The sequence below is a fragment of the Pleurodeles waltl genome, chromosome 3_1 (genome assembly GCF_031143425.1).
Source record: "Pleurodeles waltl isolate 20211129_DDA chromosome 3_1, aPleWal1.hap1.20221129, whole genome shotgun sequence".
In the NCBI taxonomy this organism is placed as follows: domain Eukaryota; kingdom Metazoa; phylum Chordata; class Amphibia; order Caudata; family Salamandridae; genus Pleurodeles; species Pleurodeles waltl.
In genome coordinates, this window is record NC_090440.1 from 1,841,575,455 (window position 1) to 1,841,595,821 (window position 20,367).

Below are 20,367 nucleotides of genomic sequence, written 5' to 3' on the forward strand. Positions count from 1 at the left end.
CCTAGTGTCATTTTTTGGTGCAAAATTCCCTTCCCTCATACCGCCACCCCCACCCGGCTAACGTTATTCTCCCAGGCGCTAGCCCACCCTTTGCGCCAGCTTGAGGGAGTCTATAAATTTGGTGCCAGCTGGCACTCTGGAATGACGCAAGCTGGCACTATACTTTTTGACGATAAACTGTGTTTGCGCAGTTTTGCATAAAAAAATATAAATATGGGCATACGTCTCTAGGGTCATCCCCCAGCTGCAAGGTTATTTTGTCCAATGTTAAACGCCTATTGCCAGCAAAGAAATTGCCTAGCCTAGTGAATCCCTTTTTTTATTACCAATGGCTCAGAGTGGCTTTAGAAAGTACAAAGCCTAACAACTGGCAGTTATCTAGCAGAGTAAAAGTGTGACCATTGGGAATTTTTGTGAAAAGCAGATGTAATACTTAAGCTGTGGATGCTTCACAAGCCATGGGTCTATCAAAGAATAGTCATGCTTTAACGTTGTGAGGACTTTAAGTGTATGAGGCTTTAGTTGTTTTTCACCCTGTTGAAAGTATCAAGACCAAGTTCCTGAATAAAGTTAAAATCGCCACCCCAAAACTATTGGGCCGTTGCCAACCATTGCTGGGTTATGTAATTGCGCAAGTAGTTATATATCATTACTGATAGGCCCGCAACAATTTATCAAGTTTACCAGATTGCCCATGACAGACACCTTAATCCACAGCCATCACCCTTTATCATCCCTAATGACATCCTGTATTTGCCAGTCTATTGTATTGGCCAACAAAATTGCTACCCACCTCACTGCAGCTCCTGCTGAGGCAAAAAATGAGTGTTGTCTTTAAGGTGAGTCACTTGAAAGAGATAAAGCTTGAAGCTTTTTTACACCTACCACTTATCACTCTGCACTTTGTGCATAGCACTTGTTGTGTATCATATATCAGTATTTCTATACCAACATGAAGCTTTTTGGCACTTAGCACTCTGCACTTTGTACTTCGCACATGCTTGTTGTTATGCCATTATATAATGCTGTTGACTCATGCATACGTCATCATGTCAGAATATCTCACTGCAGAAACATATATTTGTTGATATTTGAGATTCTAGTCTATGTCTGCTCAGATACCTTGCACTGAGCACTTTCCTTCCTCTTCTTTGTTGATCTGTTATGCTACTGTAAAAACTACTTGCACTTAGGCACTAAGACACTTTCCTTTTTCCCAAATATAGATGAAATGGGTCAGGGGGGTCTTGGCTCATTATGGTGCAACCCATCTGTTGAGGACATGTTGAGGGCATGTTATTCACTCCCTGGATGTACCTGAATGTGGAGATCCATTCGAAAGAATTGAGTGCCTCCTGAGTGGGGGGCCTAAGTAAGCAGGCGACTTTCCCCTGAAAGCGTTCTCCTAGCATGACTAAGGCATCCCGTCATTCATCAGCTGGTGGGAGAGGGTCTCTGGGAGCTAAGGCAGGTGCAATGACAGGGCACCCTAGCAATCAGGTTGGGCAGATGAGAAGGACAGTGGGCAAATCTTCCTTTCAGACTGGGTGGGGTGTTTGGGGACAGGGTGAGTCACAAGCAGTAAAAACAAGCAGTTACGTTAACAAGGTGTTTTCTTTCTTAAAGCTCAGTTGAGTTATATCTGTTTAGGTGGCAATAATAGGTGTAAAACATGGTGCCAGTTATTAGGCAGAAATTTCAGACTGGTGCATCTATGGCACAAAAAGTTAAGGGATCTTAAATAGGTGTAAAACCTCACCATAATGATCCAGTTGACGACTTCCAAGCCAGAAGTGATTTTCCTTCAAGCGACTCACCTTAAAGACAATTTTCCTGAGCCCTTCGTTCTTAAAAGATACGTGCTATCTATATTTATCACTTATGTCTAAATTGCAGGGTCGATCATTTAGCAAATCAGCCTGCGAATTATCTTGAGATAATCAGGTTATAAGTTGTGGTCCGAGTAGGATAGTCCATTCAATATTGTCAGTCTATGCTTAATATCATGTATAATTGGAGGACCTGTTACATACAAAACCACAAAACTGGCATTTGAGACTAGCAGTGACTCAGTGAGGATATCATTGACCATATGGTCTGTGAGTGAAACAGGCCTCTCAGTTTATAAGAAAAGACAAAACTAGACACGGTACAGTGTGTGCCCCTCACATCCCTGGTCCTGATGTGACTAATAATGATGATAGTTTCAACCCTGGAAACATAGGACCTGATATAGAGTTCAGAGGACAGGTTACTCCGTCACAAACATGACTGATATACCGTCCACTATAAGATAAGTGCATTGTATCCAGTAACACTTGAAATACATTAAATGGGGTATCAGATACACTTCTGATGGAGTAACCCACTCACCGCACTCTAAATCAGACCCAAAGGTCTGTAAGGGCCCTCCCTTCATAAAATGTAAACTGCAGCTTTCCTTGCATTTAGAAGCTCTGTACTGAACTGAACGTTTGGTTTGTTTTGAATGTCTTCAGACCCTACCCCTGGTCCACAAGAGCCAAAAATATTTTAATGAGGGAGAGAAAGAGAAATAATGAAATCTGAAAAGAGACGAAAGTGAGCTAAGGGGGATACCAGGGAGATAGAGAGAAAGAAAGAAAAAGAAAGACTTACAGATGGGTTGAAAAAAGAGAGCTAAAATAAAGGAATACAGAGAGAAACAGGGAGACATAAGTAAGGTGAGAGAAACTAACTATAAGAATTGCAGAGAGAATTCATTGGGATTTCAGCAACAGAAAAGAAAACTAATAAAACTAGCAAGAATTAATAATAAAGCATGCAAGAATGAAAGAATGGAATGATAGAACAAAAGTAGATAAGAATTAAGAAAGGAGAGAGAAATAAAGAGAAAATGAAAGACAATGAAAGTAAGAAAGATGCCATGAGAGAAGATAAAGCATAACATAAAAGGTGAATAAGAGAGAAAGAAAATTGTTTTTGTTTATAAGAAAGGCAAAATTAAAATAGAGAAAATGGGAGCAAAAGAAAGAAAAGGGAAGAAAGAAGAACTCAACTAAAAAAACAAAACAAACAAACAAACAAGAAAGAAAGGGAGGAAAAGAATGAAAATGAAACTTGGAGGGAGTGGAAACAATAGAAAACAAGAAGAAGAACATTTCAGAAATGAAAGTGAGAAAGAAAAGGAGAGAAATATGTGTGAATGGAAGACCTGACAGACAATGGTGACCAGTACAGAGGTGCCAGCAGACAGAAAAACGAGAGGTAGCAACCTAGATATTAGAAGAGATGGAAGAGGAAGGACTGGACCTGGAACAGAATCAGTCTTAAAGTAACTTGGAAAAAAGAGGTTGCTGGACAACAAAGAGATGGAGAGAGATAGAGAATTAAAATTCAGAGCAAGACAAAATTGGCAAGAGTGAAAAGTAAGGATGATACAATAGTAGCTGTATAGTCGAGGTGGAGGTCAGAGTGAAAGTGAAAATGAGAGACAGAAGTGTGAGAATTAAACCATTGAAGCGGACAGTGCTTAATTTGAGCCGGTGGTTTCCGTTGCGGGGCACCGGCTCTTATTTTTGAGGACCAGCACTTATTTTTCTGTCTCAAGCATTTACTGTGAGCACAAGACTCATATGGGAAAGACAGAGGAAGAGAAAAACTTCACAAAGGGAAAAAGTAGAAAGCTGCAAGATTGAGCTGAAGGGACAGGGAGTGGCTGTAAATGAATTAAAGAGACCTGAGATGGCTTCTTGATTATGCTGCCTCAGTATTCTGTGCTCACACATTGAAGTGCAGTAGCCGCATGTTTCAGAGGAGAACTTTGAGCACTGGCATGTTTTTATTTACAAATTAAGCACTGAAAGCAGATGGCTAGGTAGAAAAGAGAGACTGAAGATGAGGGGATGAAGTAAAAATTAAAGTGAGTAGGAAACTCGAAAAGACAGAAATGAGAGAGGAATGAAGTGATGAAGATGAGAGAATGGGTCAGGTGGCAAAAGATAGATAACTAGAGGAGAGAATGACATTGTAAGAATGAAGTACAGAGAGCGAGAAATGAGAGGCAAAGAGATAAAGAAGCGGGCATGACTGGTACAGAAAGGAATGAAAAGGAAAGTCTCTGCAGAAAAGAAAACTGTTAAAGATATTGGTGAGACAATGGGGTAGAAAAACTGTGAATGAATGAGAGTAGAGGAACTGACAAGATATAAAATGAGAGAGCATGTGCATACTGAAGGTGAAAGTTACCCAATGATAGATGGAGATGAGATGACAATAGGAGTTGGTGTGTTTAAACAAATACTCCACTAGAGGTGGGTGAGCAAATCAAACTTTGAGCCTAGCTCAGACCCAATGTCTGGCTCTTGCTCGTCCATTGACAAAGAGGGCTGCCTTTGTAAAAAAGAGCCAGATCACGGCCCCGCTTATTGCAAGGTATTGCCCTTTCCTTTACCTCCCTAATGCATTTTGTAAATACAGAACCATCGGACAGATTAGCACAAATTTAAAATCTAAAAATCCTTGAACCTTTTATCAGTTTAAGCAAATGTGCCTGAAACTGTCTGCAACTGAGGTCTCCACCTCCAGGTATCTCATTGAAGACTTGTTTTTACCAGAGAGCTCATATGTGTAACAGACTCCACAGAGGCTTTGAGACACTCCTAAAATCTGTTTATTTGTTACGTCCGTGATATTAACACAAAATAATGCCCCATCCTTAAATTATCTTTGTAAATTTTTAGGAAGCTGTCTTGTGTCAGATTGATTTAAATGTCATTGGTGCATTTACAGTCTACTGATTATCTCTCAAAGGATTTAAAAAACAAACCAGCGTCATTTGTTGTTTGGCACGATGGAGAAGAGTATTTCAATCCAGTGGTTAACTGGAAAACCTGGGTTCAAGTCCTGTTTCTCTCACTTGACCTCATATTTGATCTCAGTCAAGTCAATTTATTTCAGTGCCACTTATTTTCCTGTATGATCATATCTGAGAACAGCTTCAAGTAATTCAGTTCAGGACTTGCCCTGTACAAAAACTCTTCCTGTATATTTTTATATGGATTACAATGTTGCTTCATCCATAAGGATACTTTTTCCTATGTATTAGTCCACTCTCCGGGTTACACAGGCAACACTTCCCTAGTTGCATTTCTTAAGCCCCGTCCCCAAAATATATATGAGTTTGTTGGTCTTTGTCTAGCCTTGCCCCCATTTACATAACCCACTCAACAACAAGTTTCAGCACCTGCCAAGTTAAACAAGTATTGGCAAGCCCAATGGGTCTTGCTGATCAGACCTATTGGGCTTGCCAATAGTTTTCAGTCATGCTGCACAGTATCCCTAATACCATGCAATATGGTGAACAAATGTTAAAAAAGCCTTTGACGTGGCCCACTCTGTAATTTTGTTAATGCACACAGCATGCATGTGCATGACTCCAAAATACTGCAGTTTCTTTCTTTGAAGTTACTGATCCAAGTTGGATCTGTAACGAAAAAAAAGTTCAAAATCTTATTTTTTTTAACATGTTTTTTTTAAAAAAGTGGGTGAGGACAGAATCAATGGGGGCAGGAGCAACATAGAGGCAATAAAAAAACAAGGTGCCAAAAGCAACACAGGTGCAGCTGGGCAAGCAGCATAGATGGTGCAGGTGGTGGAAGCAGACAACACAGAGCGAAGGAGTGAAAGAGAGCAATGTGGAGAGTATAGAGAGAAGCACATACACAAGAAAGCAAGCAGGGAGGACACAAGGGTGAGCTGAACAGGCAGGAGGGCAGGGAGAGCCACACAGGTGACAGACGGCACAATGGAGTGCAAGGAGAGAGAAGTACACAAGGGAGACAGCTGAAAAACATGCGTACTTCCAGGGAGTGATTAACCCAAAAGTAGTGTTTGAACAGCAATCAGGGGAAGCTTAAAAGTCAGCCAATCAAGAGAGATGGCAAAGAGGCTATTCCGCATGGGAGCAACAAACACAAGATTGACAAGCTGGGACACAAGTAAGAAGCAACCAAATGAAAGTGACAGAGAAACCAACCAATGATAAGCCATGGGCAGGCTCCAAGAGTTTGTATATTCTTGGTAAGCCCACAATATGTCACACAACAATTAGCACATATGCTGTCTAGTAGGCAAGACCTAAAATCTATTCAAGTCACACTTTCCAGATGTTCTGTACATCAGTAGTGAGATATTCCTTTTTTTCAACTCTTTCAAATGTATGTATGAGAGATATTGGCATATTGGTGTTTTTTTATTTATTATGGTATATCTAATGGTTGCCTTGTTGGAAAGCTTATGCCTAATACAGTATTGTTTTCATTGAGGTGGGCAATGTATTAAGACTTTAGGAAATACCCAAATAATAGACTTGTCCCATCCTATGTGATAGTAAAAAGGGACTCCTCATGAAAAGTCATTATGTATAACATGAGCAATCTTACAAACACCCTATTTACCCACCCTGTAGTTTCTCACCTCAGGAAAGAAAAAGCATTGCCATCAGGAGCCATCAAGAGTCAAGCTATGTTGAGGTTTGTTAGGGACGCTGAAGAAGCCCAAAGGGAAGAATATATATATATTATCTATTTATCTATGTTTTATTGAAAAGGGAGAAGTAGGTTGCAGGGGGTGTTTTTGTTTTTCATATGAAACAGTGATGGAGAATCAAAGGTGGTCTAACATCATTTTTGGGCATGTGGGCATGTGGAATAGTGAGTATTGTATACAGTATAGTGCTAAAGGGTGTTTTCTCAGGCCTCCTTTGTCCTTGTCTACGGTGGCCCAGGTTCTCCAACTGTGACCCCTTAAGGACCACTGCTCTCCTCATAGTGACTGGGTGGGGAGACAGAAGACTTCCACCTTATGGCTACAGCTCTTTGAGGTAGAAACATCGAGTGGTATCTCTCAGGAACCATGCTTGCCTTTTTTGCATCAAGCTTTACTAGATGTTATGTAAACCTTGCTTTTTACTGATTTATGTAGAGCAAGGCGTCCCTTTTTCTTCATGACTTTCATGAGACCATCTATTAGGATAGGATTAATGTATTCGGTTTGGTAAAATCGTTACCAAACTAGCAATATAGAAGCAAATATTCACAGCGACAATGGATTGAACTGCCAAATGTGCTAAGTGAGGAATTTAAACACTGCCCATTGAGTGTGCTTTTTGACTTGAATTTAAGAATCAGTAAACTACACAAATCTTGAAGGAAATGGACATGTGTAGCCTGGAGGCTATTCTCCAATCTTCTAGACATACCTCTTCTGAGCTACCTGAATGTTTGTATTTTAGTGCAGAAACAGCACACATCATTTGTTACACCTTTTTCACAATAGAAATTTACTTTTTTTGTTTCTAATAAATGAAAATTAGAGCTGCTTTGAGGAAGTATGTTTTATGATAAAGACTTCTCGGAACTCACAAAATGTGTTTTGATTTGTTTCCAGGGAGCCCGTGGTCCACCTGGAGTGGACGGAGAACCTGGAATTCCAGGACAGCCCGGTGACCCTGGTCCTCCCGGACATCCAACTCACCCTGGGCAGGTAAATGTAAACTACGTGAAGTAGAATATGAATTACATGAGATGGGCCACAGTTTTCGGACCTCTACAGAGGTTTTGCTGCTTGCAAAATCTTCAGTAATCCACTGTTTACTGTTTGCATCATTCATTTCCAAACTTGTCTCAGTGTGACTTTTGTAACTGCCATGTTTTTTAACTACCTCCTGCGTACCCAGTGTTCAAGTTATGAGCAATATCCCTCACAATTTACCACTTTCCAATGGCTGGTGCACAGGCACAGGAGGTATGATTGTCAACCAGGCACACTTGGCCTTGATATAGAGCTAGAACTAGTACCAAAAGCTCAGCCCCACTCTCAGAGCCTCTCATTGGCTGACTACCCCTGATAAAGTATCTGATGACTGCTTAGCCTGCAAACATTCAACTACAGCCTCTGGTATGCTACAGTGCAGTTTACTTTCTGTTTTTAATACTGCACCCGGGCAGGAACAATTGCACAATGTTCAGGCTTTGATAAATCGGTAGGAATTAAGTATGAAATAGGTAGGTGGTGGGACCATTTAAAAAAAAACAATAGAGTTGACAAGAAGTGTGGGAAGGGCCATGATTTAGGAAAGGGCATTTCTCAAGAGACTCACGATACAGCCATCAGCAGCTGAAATAATGAGCGTAGTGTGCTCAATATTTATGCAGCCAAGGTCTACACAATGCAGATGTTTGATGTACAGTACTTGTAAATAATGGAATTTAACTAGAACCAGATCACAAGTGGTTACATTCAGGTAGGTAGAGAGGATCATTTAATGAAAGCTCTAGTGATATACTAATACTTCAAGATACCTGAAGATTAAAGGGCTACATCTGCGAATGTGCTGTACTGAAAGGTGCAGTACAAAGCAAGGGGCATGTACTTCCTATATAGCTGATGCTTCTATTTTTCTGAGACTGAAGTTTTTACATACCAATATAGTCACAAGCCCTTCTATACCTTCAAAATCCTCCTAAAAAGTTTGACCCAATTCCCCAAAAATCTAAAAGCATTAAAATTCTCAGTTATGGTAAGGCATAAAGATTTCACAATACATTGCTCAAGACACCAGCTCCGTAACATCACATGACCTCATGCACTTATCGAGAATGCCTAGAGCAGAGTGACACCATTTGCAACAAGATGCCCTTTCAGATATTATAGAGAGAATAGAATAAAGCTACTGTAGCTCAAGAAGCAGATAATTTCAGGAATACTAAATGCAGTAATTAAATGTCATCACAGATGTCATATGAAGAAGAAACACACCGCATTCCCAGTCTTGTGTAGTAGATTACAACCGCAGACATTACATTCATAGGCAAGGCTGCAGTTACAATGTCAGTGATAAGATGTCATCCGAAATTGTCTAAGGCTTTATTCAGGCCCGCGTGAGGCAACACAAGTGAAATGTATAATCTATTTACTTACTTTGTGAAGGCCCACTTGCTTAGCAATAAATCACATTATTTTACGAGTTGCCCACATCACAATTAATAAATGTGGGCTTTGTTCACAAAATGATCTAGAGAAGAAAAGATGCTGAACTTACATACACATCTATAGCTAGCTTAAGAGACAATAAACAGAATTGAAAGACGGCAGTATTGCTGTCATAGGGTAGGTGTCCCAAAAGGGCATTTACAAGAAGAATTCATTTCAACTTATGGGAAACAGATGTAATAAGGCATAATGTTATGTCACTTCAGTGAAGCAAATGTTGATGTCCTTTGTCATGTAATTAGTGATATCTCTGCTGTTGTTATTGATGCTTATTTGTAGTATCATCTATGTGGACATGAGTCATCATAACCAGTCCATTGGTAAGTGGGAGTTATGGTTGAGAAGTTAATATTAGCTTGGAAAATTATTAATTTTTGTAAAATAGTTTGCATTGCTGTATTAGCGGATCACAGCAAAGTTCCTTTAATTTTGTCTGTGAATTTTTGTGAGTGTTCTAATCATTGACAAAGCACTGTAAGTGCATTTTCTCTTTTGGCACCAATATTCTCCATTGCACATCTGAAATGAGATGATAGAAAAAGCTGAAGCACCTCCTTCCAGAACTCTCCCTGAGTCTGTAGGGACCCTACCAAAGCAAAGAAAACATTCCTAAGCCTGACAGGAACCATGTCATTTTGATATATCTGCTGCTAACTACAGCATTGTGCCCAGAAGGCAGAAGAATCTACTGGCTAAGTCTTGGAAGGGAGAGTGCAGAGGGGGTGCATGTATAGTTTCATATACCTTGAGACAATATGGTATGCAGGCAGCAGTCTTGGTTAGATGTTGAGGTGGAATCTGGGTCCTGAAAATGGTGAGAGAGGTGGCATTTCACCAGTTAGAGTTTTATAATTGTATTTTAAACTGAAAAAGGATGGAGGTGGAGGAGGGGGCACTTGAAAAAGTATACATTTTTATTATGGCCAGCATCAGTCAGTAAGGTTATGTAAACTTGCACCACAAGGTTTTGCATCTATTCGTACTTGACATGATGCTTCAAAACGTTTTATGCCCTGTTCCCTGGGATGAATAGTCACAAAGGCTGTCAAAAGAAACACAAACCCTCTGCACTCATATCTGCCTTACTCACCTGGGCAGCCAGAACCTTAAATATGTTGAGGTGCCTCAATACAAGCAGCCTGCAACAGTATATCTGGGCATACCTCTCCCCTCAATTCTAACTAGCCCAATATTCCTCACTCAGGATAATTGTATCCTGGTTATTCAGGGCTGGAAAAACCACAACCTGACTGTGAAGATGCCAGGGCTACCAGCATCTCAGGTCCTGGTCCCAGCATTCCCTCTTCCAGCACAAAGGGAGTAGAGCTACAAAAGCTACTGTGGGAGGCTCCCCGTTCACTAAAAAACCCTATCTCCTTCTCCCACCTTGAGCCCAAAAGCATTCCAACAGCTGCTATTGACCACATGAAAAAAAGATCCAGTAACTGGACCATTATAGGGAACATATGTGGAAAAATACACAGGCCCTCATTACAACCCTGGCGGGCTTTTGCCGATTACGACCGCGGCAGAAGTGCTGCAGTCGCACCGCTGTAACCAGCGGTTTCCCGCCACGGTCATCCCGGCGGTTTTACGAGTCCCCTTCCCGCCAGCCTTTCCATGGCGGCAGGAACAGCCATGGAAAGGCTGGCGGGAAGGGGAGTAGCGGGGCCACTGGGGGCCCCTGCATTGCCCATGCACTTAGCATGGGCAGTGCAGGGGCCCCCAGGGGCAGTCTCACCCTGCTTTTCACTATAAACACAGCAGACAGTGAAAAGCACGACAGGTGCAGCTGCACCCGTCGCACGCCTGCAACACCGCGCTGGCTCCCATGTTGCACCCCACATCCCTTCTGTTTCCGCCCATCCTGCCCATCGGAGATGTCAGAATGGCCACGGCGGTTACACCTTGGCGGGCGGCCGTTGCCGCCCGCGAAGGTTGTAATGAGGCCCACAGCGCTGGATTACTGGACAGAATCATAAATTACACCCCACTCCCAGATGTCCCACATTTGTATTAATCACTAGGAGTAAATAAAGAGAATATTTGTCCCACCTTCTACACACAACTCCACTCACTGCTCTAAAGCTGAAAATAAGACATTCATGTGGAGCAAGATGATTAAGATTCGCATAGTTTTGTTAAAATAAAACAGGAATTTTGATAATTTAGTAGTCAAGCAATTTGATGGAGATTGTTTATGTGTAAAAAAAACTTTTTAACAATTTCTGGTTTTGAAAACACATTTTCGTGTTTATCTTTACAGCCATTTTCAGCACAAATGCAAGGCGGCTTTGATGAGAAATCTGGACTTGGCTCTCAAATGGGACTGATGCCTGGATCAGTGGTAAGAAGCTTTTAATCCTCAGCCATTTGTGAAATGATCTCCAAACGTATCCAAATGTATTTGGACTATTCTTTGTATTATGTATAGTACTTGGTATGGGTTTTATTTAAAATAAACATCAATACAGCTACGTTGTTATAATAGTTAGAATAAATGAAGGGACATAGTATTATCAATGTGATTTTGGTGTACGTGGGGTCACTAGTATTTCCTAATTTTTGATTCTCATAGTAATCAGTGGACTTAAAAGATTTATTTTGGTCATTTGTTGAATAACTTGCAGTCCATATCAGCATTGATCACAAAGACTTGCCATCTAAGACGATAATGTAGGAAGGGATTTAGCAAGAAATTACCATCTTACCTTGAATGTTGTGGATAAGAGCAGAGCTAAATTTTTCAAAATATTACCTCAATGAAGAATTTCTGTTTCAGGTCCTAGTAAAATATTGAGGGCAAACTGAGTAGCTTGTTGCCCTCTTTACTACTTGCTTCAGTTTCTATGATTCAGATCTGCTCGTTTCTTGGGGTTCCAAAAATATTAATTATCTTGGGAAGCAGTTCTTTGAAGAGTTGTGCAGTTGGGCAACACAGCCTGAAGGTTTTATGGGTTTGAGCTTCTGGTATGGTCTAAGGTGACAGGCCTACACAAAATGAATTGGAAATTGAAGGTGAATTTCTTGTGACGGAGTTTGTATCAAATTTACAAATGTTTTACCATTGATAATGACTTTCATAGATTCTACTCTATACAGTGTAAAGTAGAATCAATGAAAGTAATTCGCAGTGTTAATAATTTATGCTTTAATTATATTTAGTAACTAGTAAATGAAAGGTGACAACGATAAAATTGTGACTAAAAATAGTACATTGGTTACAGGTGATTGGAGTTGGTAACAATGGTTGCTATATCTATAAATGTTGTTTTGTGATTTAGATAGAAAAACCTCCATGCACAAATATCTTGCTGCACTTTTGTGAAAGCAAAATGTCCCTCATAAAAAGTTTAGTCACATTTTCATTTCATTTTCATTGTCTCTGGGTCCTGATTGGCAACTTGGATCTACATTAATTTGAGTGATAAACACTCAGAGTGGATGCTGCACTCACAATTTTAGCTTGGACCTACATGTATGACAAAGCAGCAGGCATGCTCAGGCCTCTGTTACACACTTGTTCCCATCAATAACATGGGCAGGTGACCAATCCTTCTGAGGTTACCAGACTACAATAACCTTACCCATATATAGCATTAACATGTACAGGTCTTAAAGACAATAAATGTTAAAGACAATAAATGTGAGTGCCTAGTATTAATTAACCCCCGCTCCAAGGGGGGGTGGGAAAGCAAATCTGCATTCAACTAATTATGTGTTTCCGGAGTGGCAGAGAAAGATGTATTCAAAGTAGTTTCAGGATATTTTTGTCCACTACCTGCATTGCCCCTTCCCTTGTATCAACTATGTGGTACGCAAGGACTGCCCGAGAAAAAGGGTTGTGTGGAATGTGCCGATTCCAGCACATCTCTTTGAACAAAGAATGCACTGGAAACTGCACCTACCACACCTCTTGGCACACACTGAAGAGTAAAAACTGCAAAAGGGCTAGAGGTGGGTGATAAATGAAAAGTTCAAGGGCACAGAACCTTTGTGAATTGTTTTTGTCAGTTTGTGAAAGTGCAAAATTAATGTTTTTCTTATCTGTGCTAGTGCAAAGCACGTAAAAACTGAAATGTGAAATGGGCCCTATTTTGAGTTATCATAAATGTCTCTTGCAAAATATGAAAGCTGGCAGGGAGTAGTATTGTAAGCTACATAGTTGGTTACTTTTAGTTTATGGTAATGTCAATGTAATTGCAAATCAAATACAATAACAGAAATGCCTCAACCTAAACATACTATGTAATATTTTTGTTTTACTGCACTCAAAGGCTACAAACCTTTTTATGTAGAAGTTCAAATTTATTGTTATAACCTCAGGTACACTTTCTAAAATCCAGTTATGCAATAATGGGAGCACTGTATATCTACCTATCTACAAACGTCCCTACACGTAAGATATTTTACAAACAGGATAGTACATAAATTATTAGACTAACTTTTAAGAAGAGGCTCATTCAGAGACTATGCCATGTTGAACAATTCTTCTATTAATCTAACGTTTTCCACTTTCCAACCACAATTCTGATTCCAAAACATGTAAATGTGGTTTCAGAGTCCCTGGAAGGTAGCTTTGAGTTCCTGACTGATACTATGGAAAACATATTTTATAATGCACCAGAGTCCAGATCCACAAACGTTTGGGCAGTCATAATTGTTGTTTACACCAGAAACAAGTGGAGTTTAAGTGAGAAATCCAAAATCATTGTCTCAATATGAGAATCAGTGTTTCTAGAATTTTCCAACTTTAAATTTTGCTTACTAATGCGGAAAGTCTTCGATGTTGTCAGAAGTTGCTTCAGAAGCATGTTTTCGAGCCGGGAGTGAAACAAACGTGCTCCTCCCAGCTCAAGAATCTGATTAAACATTCTTGGTATATCAGTGCTATTCAGTAGTCAATGTTATCGGTTGCCATAATTTGAAGAAGCTTCTTCTTAATCGCGATTATCTAAGGAAAGAAAGGGAGAGGATATACCCTCCGGTGTCTCCACAATGTTTACTGTCCTGATGAGGACCTTGCACTGATTCTTCTGTTATTGGGGTCAAAAGGTCAAAACGTCAGCAGAATTAAAAAATGTGGGCTGTTTTTTTATTTTTTATGTGGATTGGGATATCTGGAGGACAGATATCCTGTATAATAACACGCCATTTGTTCCAGTCACATGTATATGTGTATATAACACCAGTGCACTTTTTTCACCGTATCACTTTACACTGTGCGTCACTACATAGGAGTATTGTGATACTATGATGCTATGATATTTTTAATTAAAAAAAATTCTAAAGGATTTCCTTTCAAAAGGGGTTCTAATAGAATAACAACAAAACAAAAGAAGAATAGCCATGGAAGTCAAGGGAGACACTTCACCCTTGGGGACCATTTACATCTGATATTGTGTATACCCAAGTCCAAGGGTTATGGGTTACTACCCCATAGTGTAAATGACAAACCACAATGAAAACATAAGAATAAAAATAACGGCCCACACAACAAAACAGAAAAGAATGCAGCACAACAACCAATGAACAACACAACAATAACACAACGCAACGCAATAAAGCAGCACAAAATACAATGGCACAAAAAACATCACTGTCACAACAACAAGCATGTATGCATATATTTTCTTTTCAAACATTACCACCATCACAAACCTACTTTCACACTATGATGGTAAAAGGTGTTTTCACCCAATCACTGCCTTACCACAAACAACATGTAATAGGACCAGTCTAAAATGGCTTGTGAAATGGCCCTAGATGCAAACATGTTGGAATATGTGCTCAAAAGTGCACTGGGTTTGAATGGAATTTGAGATGGTACTTTCTATTATGATACATATTTTCTGCACGCAGTAATAAGGGGAAAATGTGTACAGATGCAGATTCAGGCAATTCTTAGTTTTGTCGATTGCTTGAGCTCTGAGATATTTGTAAGAGTAAGTGTGCAGGACTAGGAGTGTGTCTGCAAACTAATGACTTGCTTAGATTTAGCAAACATATTCCTTAGCATTTAGTGAGTTCTTTCAAGGGAGCTGACATCTATAAAATATCTTGGGTGAACTTTGAAATGTTCTCCACCTTTCCCTCCTTAACACTGACACTGTTTTACAGGCCAAAAAACAACATCTCAATGCTAGTTAATGGCACACAAATTTATTCTTGTATGCTCTTCATTTTGCTATGCTTAGTTCTAATATCTACTACATAATTTATTCTTTACAGGGTCAGGTTGGACCAAGAGGACCTCCTGGACTGCCAGGAACACAGGTAAGCTGTTCTTATTCAATATCGAGCAACAGTGTTGTTGCTGTCTTCTACTGCCTGAACTCAGTATTTTATTTGCCTTTGTCTGGGAGCTATCATTCACATATATGTATTGTGCTAAAGGATGTTTAAGTGCTTTGTCATTTTATGTGTGTGGGTTTTGGGAGACCTTTGTTTCTAATGTTATTGTTTATTTGAGTATAGGTTGCAATAAGTGATTGATCCTGAGGCTTAAGACCCAAAACTCACCACCTTCTTGACAGCAATTCCTTGGGTCACCATCTTGGGGCAATTTATCAGAGTGGTTTAGTGTTGGGTCATGTGCCTCTCTTCACGACTACATCTAATGGCAAAAGCCAAAGGCAATTCTGTCTGACCCGGTCTGCACACTAGATGCACTTAGCGCTCATTATACTGCTGGTTTTATCACCCACCCTCAGGTTAGGGCCTCCAGACTTTTCTACCCTGTGACCCACCACTTGCTTCATATGTCTGACATGCACCCACTGTTCTATAAGCCTGATTGAGTCCAACCAGTGTCCTTCATGCCCTCTTTGATCCTGTTTTTCTGTGCCACCCTGCCTCACTGTAGATAGCTTTTTTGCCTTGGTTACCACATCTTTAAGCCTCACAAGTTATGCTGAAATTTGTCATTTTATTCTGGCTCCAACTCCAATTCAGCTAGTTTTATTGACTCTTGTTTTGCTGTAGGTATATTTAAATTAGTTTCTGGCCCCACCCATTAGGCCAGTCACACACACAATTTAATTTTGGCTCCTCCCTTTTAGGTTGCTTTTCTCCATTACAGCCCTGTAGTCTGGTCTGATCATTCTGTCATCATTTTTAATGGGTTTCTCCCTTCTTTGTACCAAGTTACTACTCTACATTCATGCTGCACAGTTAAACACTCTTGGGTTAAAGTAAATCATTTTGATTTCTCCTCCATTCTTTTTACCAGTGTACCCCTCTTGACTCTTCCATAGCCAAAAACGTTTCTCAGTTTAACTCCTGTCTTAATCACCCTTTTGATTCCTCTATCCTGCTCAAAACTGTATGCTCCTTATATCAACAAGCTTCTTTTCCTCGTTTCTCTCAAGAGATCTTGCAGTGCAGTGTAACATGTGGAAATAGTATTGTGCAAAGATTATGCTCTTCTCAGTTGGTCTACTTATTGAGCAAGCATTTTATTGCTCGTAAACATCTAAGGATATTTTAAAAAATGACAATTCGCTCATTGATACTCATTGTTGCTCTCAACCTCTATTCCTCTCTTAGACTGTGTGCCATGGGTTGTCTGTCTTGTTTGACTAGTCCTTCTCTCTCAACATTTTTAACATTGACTTTCCTTTCCTTGGAGGTAACTTATCAAATCATATCTAGTATCAACTCTGGTTTGTCCCTTACTCTCTGCCTCACCAAGATTTTGCACTCCTTTTTGAACACTAAGCTGTGTAATCTCTCTCCTTCTTGCTATTCTATTCCTTCCTCTCTCCTGGAAACAGACTTTAGTGTTCTCATTTGACTAACCCTATCATAGTAAGTACTTTATCATTCCATTTCACTTCACTTGTTACCAATGAATATCATGGAGAAATAAATAAATCTCAAGCTATTCTTATTTTTGGAATGCAATGCTTCATTGGATTTTTTGCCTTTCTCGATGATCTCCAGCTCATTGTGCAACAAGGCAGAGCTGTTAATTTGATTGTTTTAAACCTGTAGGAGACTTTCCAGTCCTTTTAATCCTGAATCTCATTGTATGTATTACTGCAGCTCCTGTCTTCTCCACTTCTCATCTCAGAGACTGTTCAAGACATTTAGAATCTTGTTGGCAGGTACCAGAGTAATTTCTTTTCAATTTTGGCCATAAAGGCTTTAATTGCTCTCTCGCTTGTCTTCATATGATCGATAATCACCTTCCCATTCATATGCTTGATAATAACATTTTCCTTTTTCAAAAACTTTATTTTTCTCTGGATCTCTTTAATTTTTTTCTCTTATTTTTTTACCTTTCCACTGGCCTTTGGGGAATACTGATCTTCATCATTAAACCTTTGCTCAGCTGCATACAAGTCTCTGATGGACTAGCTTCTTGAATTTACATTTTACTTTCTGGAACTGGAAGCTCTTTCACTAGCCAATTCTAGGATGCTCTCCACAATAACATCATGCCAACTTCATTAAAAATAACAGTTTCTCTCCTTTTCAGGATTTGTACCACTTTACTATCTCTAATCTCTAATATGGTGTTAGCTTGCTCTTTCCAAACCAGTTTTGTCTATCTATTTCCTATTAACATCTTAATAACATTGTGATTACATACCATTTTATGGTTCTATATATCTATTTCCTCTTGCAGAGGCCACTCCAACTGTTCCTGTTCTAATCTTCCACCGCCTGTTATCACTGCTAAGATTAGTCTAACAGGTGGCATTTCATTCTGACCATGTCCACAGTGTATTACACTTCTCTCAAACCTTTTTGTGGCATGTAACCAAGGTCCTAATCACCTGTATCAGTCACTACCAAGAGTTCGTTCTACTTCTCTTGTTGATTTCTCTGTCATGCAGTTTTTAATTTTCTTCTCCTAGACTCTTCTCACCTTTGCTGTATGGATTAAGATATTTGCCTCACATTTGACTTTGATGCTTATTCCTTTGCCATTGAATCTGAATCAGAGATTTCTTTGCTTCTTTTTTATGCTTGGTACACACTAAGATGTCCGCCTCAGGTAGATATCCCAATCTTTTCCATCAGCTCTATTTTGTAATACATTGTAGGTCTAGATTATTTTACTTTACCTTTAGATTTCTCTTTCCCAACTTTGCCTGAGTCATTGATGTCTTGTTTGAGCTCTCCCTCTTTTCCTAACTCCACTTTCTTAATCAAAAATACTTGCCAACATCAGAAACCTACTTTAAAGGAGTACCTTGCTCATGTCCTAGTATTTTTGATAAATCATAATCTAAAGATTTAGACTACTCCTTCCTTCTCTTTCTGCGCTTACAGACCATGCAACTGTGTTTTGGTTTCGATGCTGTTCTCAGTAAACTTTTCATTTCATTTTCCTATCAATTTAATTATGTGATACTTCATGATCAGGCACTTAAACCTTCCATATCTATTCTCAATTAGAGGTCCTTATCAACACATTTAAGATTATATTCACTCAAAACCTCAGTGGTCATTTATGTTAGCTCTCTGTCTTATTCTATTGCGCTATGTAGTTGAATTATCTCATTTTTTTAGCCCCTTCTGTAAACGTCTTCATCAATGTTTTCTTTGCAACCCTGATAATTTATGCACCATTTTGACTCACTACCTATTTTGTACAACCTTCTTTATGCTGACACAGATCCAGAGGAACTGTGCAAACTGAATTGACACCAAGAGTATATCTCAGGAGGCCTAATATTCAGTCGGTTTCTCAATTAAGTGCAATCATGAAAACTGACAGAAAATGCATACATCTTTCTCATAAAGTGCCTATATGAATTTGATAGAAAATATAATTTAATAACAGATTAAAAGAATATTGACGTACATATCTTTCAACTCATGGCATTACTGCCTCAAAAATTGTATTTATGATACAAAATATATTTGTTAAATAGCAAGATTAACTAATTATTTATTCCATAAAAGGCCAATATAATAATGCATGCAGCAACGTCAGAATCTTTGAAGTTCGGTAATGTAATTATTAATTAATCATCTTCAATGCAGTTTGTTGGTACTTATCATGAAATCTCAGTTAAGGAGAATGTCCATGTTCGTTCTAGGCAGAAGTGGAAGTAATCATATTGGAAAACATTACTTTATGAAATGGATGATAGATCGTGACAAATAAAACTGCAGATGGTGGATTGATTGACAACAAAAGTCACTTGAATGAAAAGTGGATAATCCTCAAGTTTGGAGAATATGGTGCAAAAATAGCAGATCCTGTGTCTGTGTGTGTGTCTGTGTGTGGGGGTATGGGCATGCATAACCCACGCTGTGAGGACCGGATTGCTCCTCATAGCGTGGGTAAGCACTGTACAACAGACAAACACTATAATTGTGAGGACTGGTGCATTATGAGGATCTGTCCCCATAGTGTGTTTAGGTAGTTTCTAGCGAGTGTATCAAAAAACTAAAAACACATTTATATTTGCCTCAGTCCACTTTATAACTTTCCCAACTATCAAAGCGTACATGGAACTAAAATAGTAAATGCTCACTTCATCACAGTCAGTGACTGGTCCTCATAATTATAGGTATGTTATGTTTTGTGTGTGTGTCTGTTTGTATGGGTGTGTGTGCATGTGTATGTGTGAGCATGTATTTGTGTGTGCTGCATAGAATCCTGATACAAATTGGTATCACAATGTTTCCCATTTCATATGACGATCAAATTGGTAAGTGCTACCACTTCTGAAGTTAGTTCCAAATCAACCTCTAGAAGGTTATTGCCTAAGAGGCAATCTACAGGGAGGCTAAGATTTACTACCACCTTGTACCAGCTAAGGTTTCCCGCTATTTCTAGGCAGACTAAGTCCAAAGGGCAGACAGTGACTTGCTCTGCCTTTACCCTTCATATCTCTCCTGGCAGGTGCTGGTCTGGGCACACTAACCTGTCCACCACTATGTTAATGCTGGTACATGTTTCTCTCAGGGCAGTGGTTAGGGTCTCGTTCACCTGGATCTTGTGGAAATGCATACTACTATGGATCACCAGTTTCCATCTGGACCCTGCTCCCAGTTAAAAGCTGTCAGGACTGCCTCTTCAAGGCTACATTAGCCACCCCAGTGGTAACCTTCCTCTTGCAGCACACTGCATCCCCTCTGTGATGTCTTGACTGCTGGCAGTCAAAACACAACCATTTTTGTAAAGGTTTCTTCAACTATGGGTCACTACTATTCTGCTTGCTGGGCTTTGAATCCCTCCTTAAGGATCGGAGGTTCTGAAGGAACCTCTCTAGTAGTCTTACTGATTCCCATCCCTCATCTGCTTTCTTGCCCAGCCCTCTGAGACCAGATACCTTTGAGTCTACCAGATACTGGTGTAACTTTTCTGAG

The 20,367-nt window shown here is 39.6% G+C and overlaps 1 protein-coding gene across 1 annotated transcript in view; it reads left to right on the forward strand.

The window, feature by feature from the left end:
- COL5A2 (collagen type V alpha 2 chain) overlaps positions 1 to 20,367 on the forward strand; it is a 325,125-nt gene that overhangs the window by 137,125 nt on the left and 167,633 nt on the right. Inside the window, exons 7-9 of the mRNA XM_069225929.1 lie at positions 7,429 to 7,524; positions 11,300 to 11,380; positions 15,265 to 15,309. Coding sequence (XP_069082030.1) covers positions 7,429 to 7,524; positions 11,300 to 11,380; positions 15,265 to 15,309 — 222 coding nt within the window. The remainder of the gene's footprint in view (positions 1 to 7,428; positions 7,525 to 11,299; positions 11,381 to 15,264; positions 15,310 to 20,367) is intronic.